Source organism: Gymnoscopelus braueri (genome assembly GCF_963280865.1).
Source record: "Gymnoscopelus braueri genome assembly, chromosome: 23".
NCBI lineage: Eukaryota > Metazoa > Chordata > Actinopteri > Myctophiformes > Myctophidae > Gymnoscopelus > Gymnoscopelus braueri.
In genome coordinates, this window is record NC_137625.1 from 42,367,863 (window position 1) to 42,385,578 (window position 17,716).

Genomic DNA, 17,716 nt, shown 5'->3' on the forward strand with positions numbered 1-17,716 from the left:
AAGGGTTATGTGTGGGCTAAGTGGGCATGGGTTAGAACTGGTCACCCATGTCTGGGTTCCATATGGGCTATGTACGGGCGAAGTGGGCATGGGTTAGGACTGGTATCACAAAAGTGGGTTCCATAAGGGCTATATATGGGCTAAGTGGGCATGGGGGTAGGTTTGTGCTACTATATTGGCATATTTATCATACCAAAATATAAGCTATGACATAGTAATACAAAAAAAAATATATATGGTCACAGGTGGTACCAATTTGTGAAAATATGTGCAAGCACACCTTTTTGTACCTTTTTGACTAATAATAAAATACTGCTGTATTATATGATTCATATCCTTTCACTGCAATAACTAACAGACAAAAAGTTTTTTTGTTTTATAAGTTAGGCTATGCTATATTATGTTTACAGCCAGAATAATCCTGTATCATACAAACCAAACCGTGTGTAAATCCGTTGAGAACTCAATGAGTTGTGATGCTTTTCATGGCTCAATGAGCTTGGTTTATACTTCGACGCACGACGGTATCGCGCGTCAAAAATCGCCGATCTACAAACGCACAACAACTCGTCTCCACAACGCTTGTGGGCTTGTACATCGATGATCCCGTCGAGCGTGGAAGCGTAGCTCAGTCAGCATAGACATTATAAGCATAGAAAGTGAAGCTCTGCAGTTGGAATGAGCAGCAGCAGTCAGAACAGTTCTATGTGAATCGATATCTATGCGCTGAACACAGCAAACCTACGCACGCACACACGCACACACACACACACACACACACACACACACAGACAGATTAAGTTTACGTCTCATCTACATAGAGGCTAGAGCTTGCCCACTTCCAACCCATGCCAGTTAGCCCACATGCAGACCACGTGGGAACCACATGGGCTTGCCCACTTCCATCCCACTCCCAGTTAGCCCATATGCAGACCATGTGGGCCCGGCATGGGCTTGCCCAGTTCAAGCCTGTGCCCAGTTAGCCCATATGCAGACCATGTGGGACCCTCATAATTTGCCCAGTTCAAGCCCATTCCCACTTGGTACCCAAGTAGCCCGCATTGAAACCATATGGGTCCCACGTGGGCGTGCTGGCTGGGGCAACTCACACAAAACTGTCATTCAAAGTCTGCTGACCCAGCGCCAAAGCCCAGACCCCTTGGGGGGTTTCCTATCCTTGGAAAGTTAAGTAGTAGTTTTAGAGTTTCTAGTAAATGTGTTTGATTATATTCTAGGTGTTCATGAATTCATGCTCGAGCTGTTTTAATTAGGACTATAGTTTATAACTGATCATTCAATGAATTGTAATACGATTTGCCTATGGTTACCTCTCGTCTTTTATTAGTGTTTTCTGCTTTAGTATAGTTAAATAAATAAAGTATCCTGTTAATGTCCATTGGAAGTTCTGCCTCCGTTATTAATGCTTACAGTAGAAATATTCTGTGGGCGGGCTCTTTACATTTCTCATACCTGAGACAAGGTTTATTACACATAATATAAACCTTAAAAAAACTTTAATAATTTTCCTGCCTATAATAAGTATAACTGCCTCTGTGTCAGTTTGGTACTGTATCAGATTGTTGGTTCCTAGTAGTAACAAAAAGTTGGGTTGAAGAAAAATAATTGTTTTTTTCACTACTGGCTTACATGAAAAAAAATACCCAAATGGGTCCATTTGGTTTCATTAATGTCTTTTCTAAATAAAGTATTCAATCAAAATACAAAATAGCTCACAATGCGGCGACGCGTTGTGAGCTTGTAGATCTGCTATTTTCATAGCAGATCTGTTTCTAACTAGTGTTGCCATGTATACTAATTATAAGCGACCTCGTTTTCTGTAAAGTTGCTTGCAAATATTGGTAGCTGCTTTTTATTTGTTATTACTATTTTGTTGCGAGCTTGTAGATCGGCTATTTCCAAATCGTCTATTTTCAAATAGCCGATGCATATAGGTTTAAAGTGCTCATATAGCCTAATAGTCGCTTAAATCTTTGGGCTTGTTTTCATTGAACTGGTTGCTTATTTCTCTCTCAAGAATCTGGCAACCGTGTCATTGTTTACACCAACGAAGAAGAAAATGCGGAAGCCCTTTGAAAAAAGACACAGTATTATGTTGCGCAAATATAAAGTCATTACAGCACCATAACATGGTTAATACATTTTATTTTGGGATGTACAATACATGAAAATTACGAGAGTAATAACGCGACTTGCGTCGATAACTAATGCAGAGCGGACATTACCGCGTTTGGCTAAAAACAGTGTGTATCATTAACACTTTTAAAGTCAACTTCAAGTCCCTGAATGCATTGCAGCCGTGCATCGTAAGCCCACGGCAGTGTTGCCATGTCTGCTTATTATAAGCGGCTTGTTTGAAGACGCGTTGTGAGCTTGTAGATCGGCTATTTTCAATATACAAAAAAATTAAAATAAAGGGAAAGCTTTGATCCCTTAATTCTATATATGTATATATAGGCCATGTGGCCTTTAGTCACCACATGACCTTATGCCAATACACAGTTTTCGGCTTGTTTTCATAGACCTGTCTGCTTATTTCTTTCGCAAAATATGGAAACACTGGCAACTACAGGAACTGACGTCACGTCAGTCATTCCCGTTTGAATTCTCAAACCGCCCGGTGGATATACCGTACGCCAACCCTTCGTTAGAAGGAGATTTTTAGATGAAACAAACCAAAATAAAATCAATAAAAGGTTGTTGGACATTAAAAGAAGTAGTTCCAGAATCTCCCGATCTATTTCTCGGATTGGATACACTCCAAGGAGACGGAGTGTTGGAGCAGTGAACTGAGAGATATGTATGTATTTAAGTAACAACAAGCTGTTTTCCCTCCATTTTTTGGGGCCAGTAATATAGTTTGTACCACCATTTATTATGCCGTTCAGATACCATCATCTGGCTGTCATCCTTTGACTAAATGTTTTGTGAATTATGTGTGGACTGGAGGTTCATTGTGGCTTGTTAGCCTAGCTTGGTTGCACAGTCTATGCTTGGTAGTCATTATTAGCATGATAGCTAACTGGTAAGTGAGTCCTAGTATGGAGAATAGTATGTATTATCCCGTTCAGATACCATCATCTGGCTGTCATCGTTTGATTAAACTTATTATAATTATTATTATTATTATTATTATATATTATATTGCCGTGGCAACTTAGTCCGGAGAGCGATGCATAATATTAGCTAGCATGCTAGTTCACGTTGCCCGCCATTTTGACAAGTTTCGTGATTAAAATGCATTCTCATTAGTTTATCTGTGTGTATAAAATTATAGATTTTTAGCGTTTTTAATAATTGCATAAGCATAGTTGTAACCAGCACCACTTTGAAGCAGTTCGTTAATTTATAATGGTGAACTAAAAGAAAAAAAATGAACGGAGCTAATTGGCTAACTGGACTGGTCTGGTATCAATTCACTTAGTAGGTAACAGTTCCGGTCTAGAGCGGATACGGAAACGACATCATGTTTGCATGTGTGTGCATGTGAAAATTTACCGGATATACCAGGCTGGCTTTAGATTGCATTTGAGGAGCACCAAGCCAGCCTATCCAAGGTTCAGTGTTAAAAAAAAAGAAAGAAAGTACTCACTTCGTCTACTTAAGTAAAAGTATCAATACTGCAATGTAGAAATACTCTGTTACAAGTAAAAGTCCGGAATTAAAAATGTACTTTATTTATTTTGGCTTGTATATCTGCTATTTTGGGAGAATTGGGCGGATGTTTCCCTCATAGGAATGCTAGTGGTTATGGGGGGGGGGGAAAGCAATGCATAATGTTAGCTAGAATGCTAGTTTTTGTTATCAAAATGTACTTAAAGTATCAAAAGTAAAAGTACTCATTATGCAGAATGTCTAATTTCAAGTTTTGAAATGCAGAAAAAACTTTTGAAAATAGCAGATCTACAAGCTCACAATGTTTTGCAATGCACTGTGAGCTTGTAGATCTGCTTATTTCAAATGGCTGAAGTGGCTAATGTATGTTTTGTAATACTAATCAAAATCTACAAAGTTTTTTTTTCTTTTCAAACAATTGTAGTGGGGTAAAAGTACAATATTTGCCTCTGAGATGTAGTTGAGTAGAAGTAAAAGTACTTAAAATTGGAAGTATTTCTGTGAAGTGAAAGTACCTCAAAATTGTACTTAAGTACAGCACTTGAGTAAATGTACTTAGTTACTTTACACCACTGCCAAGGTTAGTTAATGGAAACTGCTTTATATACTTTGGGTAATCCTTTTGCCAAAGGAAATTTTAATTAAGGCACAGTGAAGCTTTTACTAGAGAAAAACCTACCATGATTTATCTGTCCCCCCCCCCCCACACACACACACTTTTTTCTTTATAAAGGTAGGGTAAGTGATATTTTTTGGTGATTTTTTTTTTTAATGTGCTTTGTCTGTGTTAGAGCATTCATAGTTCATGTTTTGTGTTCTCACATTTTAGGCTTTTGTGGAAGCTGCTTGGCAGTGTTGGAGTCAACTGACCACTGTAATCATGGTAAGTAGACTTAATAATAGGCTAGATATAGCTATGTGATGCTCTCAGCCACCCTTGTTGTCTCCCCAGGCCGAAAGGCATGACAAGAGAGTATGTTTTGCACCCTGTCTGTCCGTCCGTCCTTCCGTCCGTGTCATTCGGTCTGTGTACAGTTAATCTCCGGCACCGTTGCCTTGATCGCAGCGAAACTGTGCACACACACTCCCTGGATGCCGGAGCAGAACCTCTGCCCCAGATTCTTCTCATGGGCCTTTTATAGCGCCACCAGGAGGCCAATTCATGCTAAACAATTTTTTTGACCGTAAAATCGGTACAGAGTATCTCTATAGTCATTAAACAAAACGGGCCTTTCAGATTTTTCATATTCCATCCTGATTGGCTAAAATTAGCTTCCAAAGTATGCAGGCGTGCTCCGTTTTGAACAAAATGCCTCAAATCATGAACAGAGCGTGCAATTTCCGTGAAATTGTGCAAACACATTCCCACTAGGCCGAGGAAGAAATGAAACTTGCAATTTTTCAAATTAGCCTCATGTTGGCGCTATAATCGGGCCGATTCTTGTTTTTGCCTATAATTGCACCGATCTGTGTACAACTTTGTATGCGCACTCCCTAGAGGCCAAGGAAAAACCTTTGCCCTGCATTTTTTACATATGCCTTTTATAGCGCCACCAGGAGGCCGACTTATGTAAAACAAGTATTTTGATATTAAGCCTTCATACACGCAGCGTCCGATTGCGGTGAAACGTTGCACGCACATTCGCGCTACGTTGAGGAACAAATGCCACCCTTTTAACATTGCCCTATTATAGCGCCACCAGGAGGTCGAATTTTGCAAACCCTTTTTTTATATTACTCCTACAAATTTCTTCCAGTACATATTATCTCTATAGTCAAGTGATCAAGACGGTTCTGTCTGATTTTTCATATTCCATCCTGATTGGCGAATTCCGAACATTGCTGGCCCACAATAATCTACCTGACCTGGCGGAGACCTGTGCTCCGGGGAGCTCTTTTTCTAGTTGTGTCTCCTGTCTGTTTCAATAGGTGGTGGTTGAATTACTAGTCCTGCCTTACTGGAGACCTTACACTGACTGTAAATGTTAGTCAAATGGGTGGAAATGTAAAGTTGAGTGCATATATGAGTAGCTTATTCAGTGTCTCACTATTTTGCTGTTAATTTTGGCATGATATCATGAGAACTGGTATTTTGCAGTGACTAATTAGGGTTATTTCAATCCATTTCAGGAGGGAACCACGCTGGACAAGCAAGGAATGGTATGTCCGTTGTCCCTCTGTCAACAAGAGCCTTTTCATACATTTGTGATTATTTTATTAGCCATCTCTTAAGAGTTGGCTATTGTGCCATGACATACTGTAACGTATTAAAGACTGAAATATATTTAAACTTCTAGCTACTCTAAACATTGAAACATATACACAGTCTTGATAAATTCCATACAAGTTTTTTTTAAATGTTTTGATTGTCCTTTTTTTTAGACGCTGTCAATCACCATTACCACCCCCAAGGCTATAAAGGTGAGTTAACTAACAAATTCTCGAATATAGTTTTTTTTACCACCAGACATGCGCTAGGTACACTTGCTAATTGCACAACTGCTAACTTTGTTATAAGTTAATATTATTTTGTGGATTCAAATAAAGCAATACTGTGTGTGTGTGTGTGTGTGTGTGTGTGTGTGTGTGTTTTTCTTTTGGGTAATTCTTCTCTCTTTGTCTAAGTAAATTGGAGATGAAGATGTCCAGTCCACAAATGACAAGCTGTATTGCTTTAATGTCCCCTTCCCCTGTTTTTGTGTTCTTCCTGAAGAGACATACGCAGTGGCTCGTGAGAAGCTCCAGCTGGGAGAGACGTCATCGGACATGGCGACTGATGGTGATGATGCATCCCGAAGGCGACAGAGGAGGTAACTAAAAATAGCTGTTGTTAGGCAATGGTTCTAAAATGTTTTCTTGTCAAGGTGTGTATTTGGCCACGGAACCCCATCTGAAAAGATTTTGTGCCAAGGACCCTATACAAGATTTGTGGTGTTATGTCAAGGTTTTTCTTTTTTTAAATAGCTGATGAATATAGGGCCCTCCCGGACCCCACTTTGAGAACCCCTGCATTAGACCACGGACCACCATAAACCCTGAGAGTTACAGCAACATAAGGGTCCATTTGGTTCCTAACTAGCCTTCATTTATCTGGGGATTTATCTGAGGACCCCCTCAAGGACCCCTGAAACCTGGAATTTCCCCCTGTATCTAACCCATTATAATTATTAGACGCATTAGTCCCACCTCCGAGCCAGGAGGTGAAGATTAGATGCGAGTCCGGAGGAAGCCAGCAGGTTAGACTGACGACCACATTCCAATTCCTCACACTCCTGCTCGCTCGCTCCTCCATGTCATGTCATGCTATATTTCTCATATATGAGCTGTTTGACATGCAAGCCCTCACCATGCACAACAAACAGCATGATTGTATACATTAAATATCAACTCATTATTTAATGTGTTGTTTCTGTAGCTTTGATCACTGTTATTCATGATATTGTTGCCGTCGGGCAGAAACCTTGTATCTCCATAATTAAACTTTTTGTTTTTTCGTAAATGAATGCCCTATTTCATCGTTACAAAAGAAATGAAGATAACCGATCTACAAGCTCACCACGCCTTGCTTTGCGGCGTGTTGTGAGCATGTAGATCAGCAATTTTCAAATGGTTGATGTATGCATGGTTAAACTGATTTGTCCCTCTTGCCTGTACTTTTTTTATACATTTTGCTGGGAATGCTCTGGAACCCCCTCAAGGACCCATGGGGGTCCCCGGACTCCATTTTGAGAACTACTGCTTAAAGTTACTTTTTTATGTTTGCGCACAACGGCGTTGTGTGCTTGTAGATTTGCTATTTTTGGCTAAAGTTCTCCTCAGAATAGGGATGCTTGGGTGAAGTGGTTAATGTAAAAATCACACAAAGATTTGGCGGACCCCCTGTAGTAACTCTGAGGACCCCCTAGGGGTCCCGGACCCCCTGTTGAAGACCTGATGTAAAGTATGGAATTAGATTTTGTTATTTTTTATAAAATATACAGAGAATTTAACATCTTGAAATGTTGCATTATGTTTAGGAACCCCGAGTCCCAGAAGAACCCCCAGTCCCGTTGGAATCCCGAATGTGGACACCCCAGTTGGAAGACCAAGAGCAACCCGCCCAACTGCAAACCTGATCAGCCGCCCCACTGAACCCACAAACGTGAGCACCCCAATAAACTCCCATTACACCTAAGGCAGGCAGCCTCTGTGAATAGCTTTAAAGCACAGCTGAAGACCTATTTCTTCACTCTGACTTTTGGTTGATTTTTAAATGTGGTTTTATGCTTTTGCTTACCTTTTTTTGCTTTATCGTTAAATTAGTTTTACTTTACTGTAATTGTAAGCACCTTGAGCTGCATTTCATGTCATGAAAGGTGCTTTACAAATAAAGTTTATTATTATTAACTGTGACACAGAGCCGCCCCACTGGGACCCAGATAAGCCACCGCACTGGAACCCCTATGAGTCGACCCACAGCTAGAACCCCAATGAGCCACCCCACTGGAACCCCTAGTCAACCCACAGCCGGAACCCCAATAAGGCGACCCACAGCTGGAACCCCGATGAGCAGCCCAAGTCCAGCACCACGAGCACCAGGCATGGGAGAACACATGTTCACCCAGCTCGTGAGACTCCTAGAGGAAGTAAAGAGCACTCAGAAGGTCCATGGGCAGATGCTGAACATGCTGCTGAAGGAGAAACAATCTCTGCCAGCGCTGGAGCTGCCTGAAGGAGCTGTGTTCCCACTGGACACGGTGGCAGATCTCGAGTCCATGAACTTAAAGCTGGGTGACCCTGACTTTAAGTCTGCAGTTGTAAGTTCAAATCTCTTATTCACTTCAAAATGTACTTGTATTTTCTAAATCGCTTATTCACTTCAAAATGGGCTTGTATTTTCTAATCACATTGGTAGTCTGTTAACCTGCCCTTTGAGTGCATGCACACAACGGGCATTGACATCTTAGCTGTTCACTTCATACAGAATTTCCTTCCTGTGACTTTTATCATACTCAGGTTGCCGTGGTTGCAGACATTGGGGGGACTTCCCTGGACCGTTGTGTCAGGAGGATGATGGGGTTCCTCCTGACCAATACGCTGGCACTCGAGTATAACCTTTTCGGACGCAGTGGCAAGAAGGAGTTCCGAGGACTGGCACTTTTTGAGGTTCTATATGGTAAATTAGATTTTGTGTTATTGCCATAACATATGATGGTGCCACCTGAACTTTGTTGTTCTACATGAAAACTAAATTGCCACCATAGCTCAAGACATTGTTCAGCAAAGAATCCTCAATAATGCATCAGAACATCTTAGCCACCTTAGCTTTCAGGTTCTATACATAATCCTGCATTTTTCCTGTAGCACTTGGCCGTGTGAATAGCTTGAACTGTTCTCAGATTTGACTCTGTTGTTTTTAAAAAGCATACACATTTCTCAGCGATATAAAACTTTTGAAAAGTCTGTCTTATAAGGTTTCATAATGTAAAAATCAAGCCAGCATTACTAAGTTGGCTTCTTGTCATTTATTTTTAGGGGCAATAAAGAAGAACGCCGTCACGCAGCATATAAACCAGAAGGATGCAGAGTTGGCCGTGTCCAAATGGTTCACCGGAGCTCGAGACCGTGGTGGAAACCGGACCCTACGAGCTAGGAGATCCCTCGAAAACACAGTGAACACACAGGAAAATCAGGAACAGGCCCAATAGGCCCCCCCCCCACACACACACACACACACACACACACACACACACACACACACACACACACACACACACACACACACACACACAGAGTTTGTGGTGTGTTTATCATTCAGGATTTGTTGGCTGAAATGGCCCTCTGTTGGAATAATTAACTACCTCATGAGAAGAACCCTCCTTTTGTTGAAGTTGAGTTAAGAGATATGGGTTCCTCATTAGTTTGTGTCCAGAACATTTAAGTTGTTACTTTAGAGTTTGCACTTTTATTTGTCATTTTTACATCATTACAAATGATTGTTTACAAGAGTTCTATCTTAATGATAATTTACGAGAGTTAAAGGGATTGTTTTGAGAGTTGAAGATATATTGGCCCAATAATACTGTCTACACTTTATTTTCATTTATATATATTTTTGTCTCCGCCGAAGGTGGAGAATATGTTTTCGCTTTGTGTGAGCAAACATTGTTAGCCAAGCTAACATTGGGCAAGCTCCACGTGACACGTGTCAATTTGTTGACACCAATGCCTCTGATTGGCTAGAGGGACGCGTGACGAAATAAAATTCTATAAATAGGTGTGTCACTTCAAAAAGCCCATACTTTTTGAAGTGAGGTAAAACAGGATCAATCAGACTTGATTGGAACAGTACCTTCAGTAAGTCCAAGTCACCCGTCTGTGCGTGTGTGTTTCCCTCTGAGAACACCTAACATTGGTCAAGCAAAGGCGCAGAAGGCCAAAGCTAAGAAAGCATACTCATCTACAATTGTAACGTAGAAGAGGACTAGAGTTGAAATGATCCCACAACAAAGCCGAACTCTTAATACGTGTCAATATGTTGACTTCAATGTCTCTGATTGGCTAGAGGGACGCATGACGAAATACAATCCTATAATAAAAAGGTGTGTCACTTCAAAAAGCCGTTTACGTTTTTGAAGCGAGGTAAGACAGGATCAATCAGTCTTGATTGGAACAGTATCTTCTAGTCCAAATCACCCGTCCGTGCGTGTGTGTGTCCCTTTGAGAACACCTGACATTGGTCAAGCAAAGGCGCAGAAGGCCAAAGCTAAGAAAGCATACTCATCTACAACAGTAACACAGAAGAGGACTAGAGTTGAATTGATCCCACAACAAGGCCGAAGTCTTAATACGTGTTAATATGTTGACACCAATGCCTTTGATTGGCTAGAGGGATGCATGACAAAATACAATTCTATAAATAGGTGTGTCAACTGACCGCTTCTAAGGATGAGAACGCCATCAGTAAATCTGAAAGACACTACATATTCAGTCGCCCCTGCAGAACACCAAAAACCACGCGCATTCTATCTAGACGACAAGTTTGAAGAATTGGCAAATCCATCAAAGTACCCTTATGGCCGTGGTGGTTTAAAAACAGAAAGAGAAAAAGACATCACACAGAGAAAATATTTTAACCAACGCCTTTTGCATTATGATGATGATATTATGAAATTAGAACATTCCTAGAGAACTATGGTTAAAGATAGGGTAGGTGATTTCATTTGATTAAAATAGCACGGGTCCGCTGGCGGAGACTTGTGCTCCGAGGAGCACATTTTCTAGTTTTAATTATTATTGTTATTATTTTTTTCACAATTTCTGAAAGCTTTTGCACTTTATTTTCATTTATAAATTTTATATTTTACAATTACCAAAGCATTTTGTATTTGTTTTTTTTATATTTGTATTTGGTTTATTAAAAACCAGGAGGCCGAAAGTTAAAAGAAATAAACATTGTCAAAAGATATATTGTCTGATATTGTTTTTTCACCCTGGTAAAACTTAGCAGTAGTTAAACATGGTTCTTGTCAATATACTGTTTAATTCTCCTATTTAAATCCCTTCAGGACCAACTTGAAACCCATGTTGGCAAAGGGCCCGGATGTTACCCACTTGGGCTGCTAGAAGTGGGATCTACATGGGTCTCAAACGTGCCCAGTTGGACTCCACCTAAGGCCCATTCAGATCCCACTTCAAGCCCATATGGGCAAACACAGGTGAGGCCTAGATGGGTGTGACATACAATTGGCCATTTGGACCCCACCTAAGACCCAGTCAGGACCCACTTAAGCCCATATGGGCTAACACAGGTGAGGCCCACATGGGTCCGACATCAAATTGCCCATTTGGACCCCACCTAAGACCCAGTCAGAAACCCACTTAAGCCCACATGGGCTAACACAAGTGGGTGCTTGGTGGAACCCATGTACAAAACCAGTTGGAGCCCTAAATGGGCCAACACAAGTGTGGCCTACATGGGTCACATGTAATTTGCCCAGCTGGAACCCACTTAAGGCCCATTCAGGTCCCAGTTCAAGCCCATATAGGCAAACACAGGTGGCGCCCACATGGTTCCAAAATCAAATTGCCCATTTGGACCCCACCTAAGACCCAGTCAGAAACCCACTTATGCCCATATGGGCTAACACAAGTGGGTGCTTGGTGGAACCCATGTGCAAAACCAGTTGGAGCCCTAAATGGGCCAACACAAGTGTGGCCTACATGGGTCACATGTAATTTGCCCAGCTGGAACCCACTTAAGGCCCATTCAGGTCCCAGTTCAAGCCCATATAGGCAAACACAGGTGGCGCCCACATGGTTCCGACATCAAATTGCCCATTTGGACCCCACCTAAGACCCAGTCAGAAACCCACTTTTGCCCAGCTGGAACCGACTTAAGGCCCATTCAGGTCCCAGTTCAAGCCCATATAGGCAAACACAGGTGGCGCCCACATGGTTCCGACATAAAATTGCCCATTTGGACCCCACCTAAGACCCAGTTAGAAACCCACTTAAGCCCATATGGGCTACCACAAGTGGGTGCTTGGTGGAACCCATGTGCAAAACCAGATGTAACCCATGCCCATCTGCCCAGTTAAAACCCACCTGGGGCCCAGATGGACATGTTGGCTGGGTAGCCAATCACAGTCCTGATTAGACTGTGATTGGCCAATCACGGTGCAGGGTTAGGGGGGTATACTGGTGGCCAATCACAGCGCAGGATTTGCTGTGCAAATATCCAAACCTCACATATAGGGGCGGTTTCACCGCCCAAAAATAACCTGTGTTCCAATGGACCTGTTGGACTGACCGAGCGGTCACGACCAGAAGTGAGGACGCAGAGGCAGGAAATACATTAAGGGCTCTATTCTCTAGCACTTCCCCCCCCCCTAAACCACGTTAAATACCGATAATGGAGCTGCGCCGCCCCAATAGGTTATTCTAGCACCTGCTCTACCCGTCACCATTATGCCGACGCCGTTATTTGCGCGTGGAGGTGTGCCCGTGGGCGTGTTGTTGCTATATTTCCCCCACATTGCCATTCTGCAGACACACATGGGTACGGCTTTGGGGGGGGGATAGTGGAATCTAATACCACCCGCCGGTTTCTAAAAGCACCCGCCAAGTGCACACAGACACTACAATGGCTTTGTGCGTTGGACCATGAGCCGTGTTGCCAGCCTTGGCGAGAAATAAGCAACCGCAGGTCTATGAAAACAAAAAGAAGCAACTAGCCACATGAGCACTTCAAACTACTAACTAGAGCTTTCATATCCCCTAAATATTTCAGCCCGGCTCGACTAATAATTGACAAATTAGGCCCAGCCCAGCCCGTCAGTCATTTTTCTAAAGAAGCCTTATTTCTCATTAAATCTTGGTAATTCGTTAAGAACAGGAGTCATTCTACCCTATTCCAACAGTCTATATTTTATTTAAAAAACAGCTTGGAGCAAATAGGGCTATATAAATATATACACTGCCCCATAACCATTTTAAAAATGATTATGGTTATTCTATGAAATATATGTTTCATAGAATAACCGTAATCATTTTTGCGATGGAGAAATCACATCCAATGTTACCTTCTACTGCCCGCTGCCTGTGCTCTCATTTGAAGAAATAATCCAACATTTACTTTGAGGTGAAAAAGACATGAAGAAAGCTCAATAGTATGAAGATCCATTCTATATGTCATGTTATGGTTTAAACTTTAAAGGGAGCTCTCTGCTGCTGCCGTCATGACAAGACAGCTGATTGATTTGACCTACTTTTGCGGTGCGCTGCCCTGTTGATTAATTATTTGGCATCAGCTGTGTAAGAATATATAACTATTTTAAATGGCTTTCATATACTCTTGGGGATCTGACTAATATGACAAGCTTATTGTGAACACAATAGGCTACAAATTAATATAAAAATGTATTTGGATAAAATAAAATAAAAGAAGGAAAACAAGCCCAATGTGGCTTATAATAATCAGACCAGGCAACAGTGCAGACAGGGAGAGAGGCTATAGAGCATATATTGGATCGGGGATGACGGCTAGCGCAGTCTTCTCTTAAAGGCAATGGCTTCTGGCACGGTGATTGGTTTTATCATTGTAACGCCCAAACCACACCTATGCATAATGTAACGGGTAGCTCAGGTGTTTGGCGGATGAGGGGGGTGCCACAGAATACCGAATTTTGCGGGGAAACGCCTCTTGCCTAGTCCGAAATCCGTAATTAGTGGTTTGTTCAAATCTCACCTAGAATAGGGGCCATAATCCCACTGGTGGGCCTTGCTTTATTCCAAAAATGACAGTGTCCATAGTAGGCTATACATCATAACAACACAATCATGTCCTCTGGGCACATGTTACTCTGACCAGCCCTGCTTACAGACTGGCACAGAGAGCAGCCTTTTATACTCCCCACCCTCAGGTGCTACCAACCACAGGGTTGCACTATCAAACTAATTTCCCATTTCCCCAATGTCTGGAAGTGGAACACACATACATGCCAAACAGACTTTCAATAAAGATTATCATTATAATCAATTACTTGTCTCATACTTATTTATCATGTGCAATATCATACCATGTTTTAGTGTATCCCCTGAACACATCCCAAAGTCCTGTGACGTAACGGAGATTACCGCTACAGGGTACAATGTAATTATTTACTCACAAGCTCTTGTTATTACTTTTCATTGGTTCAATATTTATGAAACCCACGGACAGACGTAACCACTTTCACTGTTCAAAAATAGCCGATCTACAAGCTCACAGTGTGCTATTTTCGCTACTTTTCAGTGACGCAATCGTACAACGAAGCAGTACTTACATTTTCGGGGGGGGAAAATGCATTAAATGCTTCTCCCACTGTTACGTTATTACAGCATTCTGTGTGCGTGTGTTTGTGCGTGTGTGCGTGCGTGCGTGCGTGCGTGCGTGCGTGCGTGTGTGCGTGCGTGCGTGCGTGCGTGCGTGTGTGCGTGCGTGCGTGCGGGTGAATGACAAGATTAGGGAACAAATAATGTCACTGTCAGGCAGAAACCTAGCTTGTATCTCTATATGTCATTTAAAAAATTAATGCTGTATTATCTTGTTGCATTTTCACCTATAATTACATGTCCAAAAAGGGTCACCAGGTTGAAAGTGGATACGTCAGTCTGTGGGCTTTATAAAAATACATTGACTCCAATGGAACACAGGTTCTATTTCCCATTTTCCTGAAAAGTAATGGTTTTGGACATACAAGGTTTCCACCCGACAGCGACGATAATAGAGAGAGAGAGACAGACAGACAGACAGACAGACAGACAGGTGGAGTGTCCTCCCCTGTCACAACAACTTCTCCATCAGTCTGGAGCTAAACCGCTGGAGAGCTGACCACAGGAGCTGTGCACGCACACAAGCACGCACGTGTGTGTCACACACACACACACACACCTAGGCGGCTCCATTGAGCCACGCTGGTCAAATGTACTTTATTATGTCCAAATGTACATTATCGCAATTTCTAATAAGCCAATTACATGGCAGCAACTTCAATGCATTTAGGCATGCATTTAGGCATGCATCTGCTGCAGTTCAAACAGAGCCTCAGCATGGGGGGGGAAGTAGTCATGTTGTAGAACGCCAAATTCTGACCCCGAATGTCGCAGCAGAAACCAAGACTCGTCAGACCATGCAACGTTCTCCCAATCTTCTATCGTCCAATTTTGGTGAGCCTGTGCAAATTGTAGCCTCAGTTTCCTGTCCTTACACCGGCTTTGGATGCTGTCAATGCACTGAATGGGACATTATCACTTTAATCAGACTATTGATTGGTCTAAGTAGGTGAGATACTGACCTACCCACGTTTAATCAGACTATTGATTGGTGACCTATACCGACTAACCAACCGACGGGGCTCAGTAGGTGTTTTGTCGTTATTCTGTGGGTTGATGAAAGTTGGGGCAAACGCTCTTCCCAAAACATGATTTACGATTCTGTGCCTATCGGTACATACTGTAACTGGGACGGCGCTGAGTCGGCTCAAGCGAACATCACAACGTTCAGCGCGGAAACTTGTTCTCTTTAGCTCGCTCGGTGGTGCCTCTCGTGGCTCAAGTTCGCTTGAGACGGCGCGCCTCCGACGCGGTCCACAACTTTACTTTATACAAAACACCTACTGAGCCCCGTCGGTAGGTCAGTATCTCTTGATTAGACCAATCAATAGTCTGATTAAACGTGGTTAGGTCACTATCTCACCTACTTAGACCAATCAATAGTCTGATTAAACGTGATAATGTTCCATTCAGTGCATTGACAGCATCCAAAATGGTGGTCCTTAGCTGACAGAAGTGGCTCTGGCTTTGTTGTGGTGTTCTGCTGCTGTAGCACATCTGCCTCAAGGTTTGACGTGTTGAGCTGTCAGAGATGATCTTCTACCTCCGTTATTTGAGTCACTGCTGCCAGTTGCCAGTTACCGGTATGGCCATTCTCCTCTGACCTCAGGCATCAACAAAGCATGTTTTGCCCACGGAACTGCCACTTGCTGGATTTTTTCTTTTTCGCACCATTCACTATAAGCCCCTATATGGTGGTGCATGAAAATCCCAGTAGATCAGCAGTTTTTGAATTACTCAGACCAGCCCATTTGGCACCAACAACCATGCCACGTTCACAAAGTCACTTAAATGCATTGAGTTGCTGCCATGCAATTGGCTGAGTAGAAATGTACGCTAACGTGCAAGTGGACAGGCGTACCTCATAAAGTGGCCGGTGAGTGTACAGTATATTCTTTCAGGTTCACTTGGGTCGGATAACTCAAGTACATTTTGATTACCGGCACTTTTACTTGTAGCAGAGTGTTTCTACATTGCAGCATTGATACTTTTACTTAAGTAAAGAAATGTAGTACTTTTTCCACCACTTGTATAATGTGAGATAGTAGCTCAGCTGTGTCATATGTCAGATTTCATCACTACAGCACACCAGTTCACATCAAAAAACATGCCTACGCTCCATAACAAAGCTGATGCAACAAGATGTAAGCCTCTCCAGTAGCCTACACACCGCACAATACAACACACACAATGCAACACCATAGACAGTTCATATATCTAATTCTAGACTTCACACAGTGAAATCCCGAGTATGCATTCATAACTTTCAGAGATAGCCTACATTAACTCCCCAGACGCTTATGTCCATATTTACACTTTTCTGTGTTAACCCATTCAGCATCTCTGTCATTTTAGATTTCTTTGGCTATTCAAAAATAGTAGATATACAAGCTCAAAGCACGGCACAGAGTGCCGCACTATGAGCTTATAGATCAGATTTTCACGGGGAAAAAATCGTGAAAATGTGTGCATATCTTTGAATATATACATTTTTTACTCAAATCTTTGCTTCTGGGGGCTCCCTGGAACAAAATGTTTTCAGATGGGGGTCCGCGGACAAACACATATAATTTTGGGGGTCCTTGACATGAAAAAGTTGGAGAACCACTGATATTATAGCAACATACGTTTTTCTCCCCCCCAAAAAAACTGTTAGGATTTAGGAGACACATTTAGTAGAAACCCCCAGAAGCAAAGATTTGAGTTAAAAATGTTTGCTTAATTTTTTATATATATATATATATATATATATATATATATATATATATATATAGAGAGAGATATTGAAAGATTTGCACAAATTCTCACGATTTTTCAAAAATAGCAGATTAACAAGCTCATAGTGAGCTTGTAGATCTGCTATTTTTAAATTGCCAAAGAAATCTAGAAATGATACGGATGCGCTCCCGGTCTTAATGGGTTAAATTCACACTAGACATTTTACTGTGAAAACTGTTGTTCAAGCAGAGCTTCCAGTGTAAAGCTGACTGTTTTGTTGTCTCGGTGTAGAAATGCCGTTTTTAACCAATCATGAAAGAGCACTGTTTAGACCAGTGATTCTCAACCGTTTTCATTTCAAGGCCCCCCCCCGAGTTATACAGACCCGTAAGGGCCCATTTGGACCCTTGGTGGTCCCTGGAACAGTTGTTGGAAAACAGTGGTCTAGACCAGTGGTTCTCAACGTTTTCAGGCCGTGACCCCCCCAAAATAATCATATTTCAACTGGGGA

General features: G+C 42.0%; 1 protein-coding gene across 2 annotated transcripts; it reads left to right on the plus strand.

The window, feature by feature from the left end:
• The first annotated feature begins 2,682 nt into the window (after positions 1-2,682).
• LOC308080112 (uncharacterized protein) lies at positions 2,683-9,526 on the plus strand. Of its 2 annotated transcripts, none has more exons than XM_080421859.1 (9): positions 2,683-2,830; positions 4,463-4,516; positions 5,563-5,793; positions 6,016-6,054; positions 6,347-6,443; positions 7,650-7,774; positions 8,031-8,429; positions 8,629-8,788; positions 9,148-9,526. In XM_080421859.1, exons 3-9 carry the CDS (start codon positions 5,791-5,793, stop codon positions 9,318-9,320), a joined length of 996 nt encoding a protein of 331 aa, XP_080277985.1. In that variant the 5' UTR covers positions 2,683-2,830; positions 4,463-4,516; positions 5,563-5,790; the 3' UTR covers positions 9,321-9,526. The 2 variants fall into 2 exon arrangements, with proteins under 2 accessions (XP_080277985.1, XP_080277984.1); XM_080421858.1 differs by having other exon boundaries at positions 5,764-5,793.
• The last annotated feature ends 8,190 nt before the right edge of the window (positions 9,527-17,716 follow it).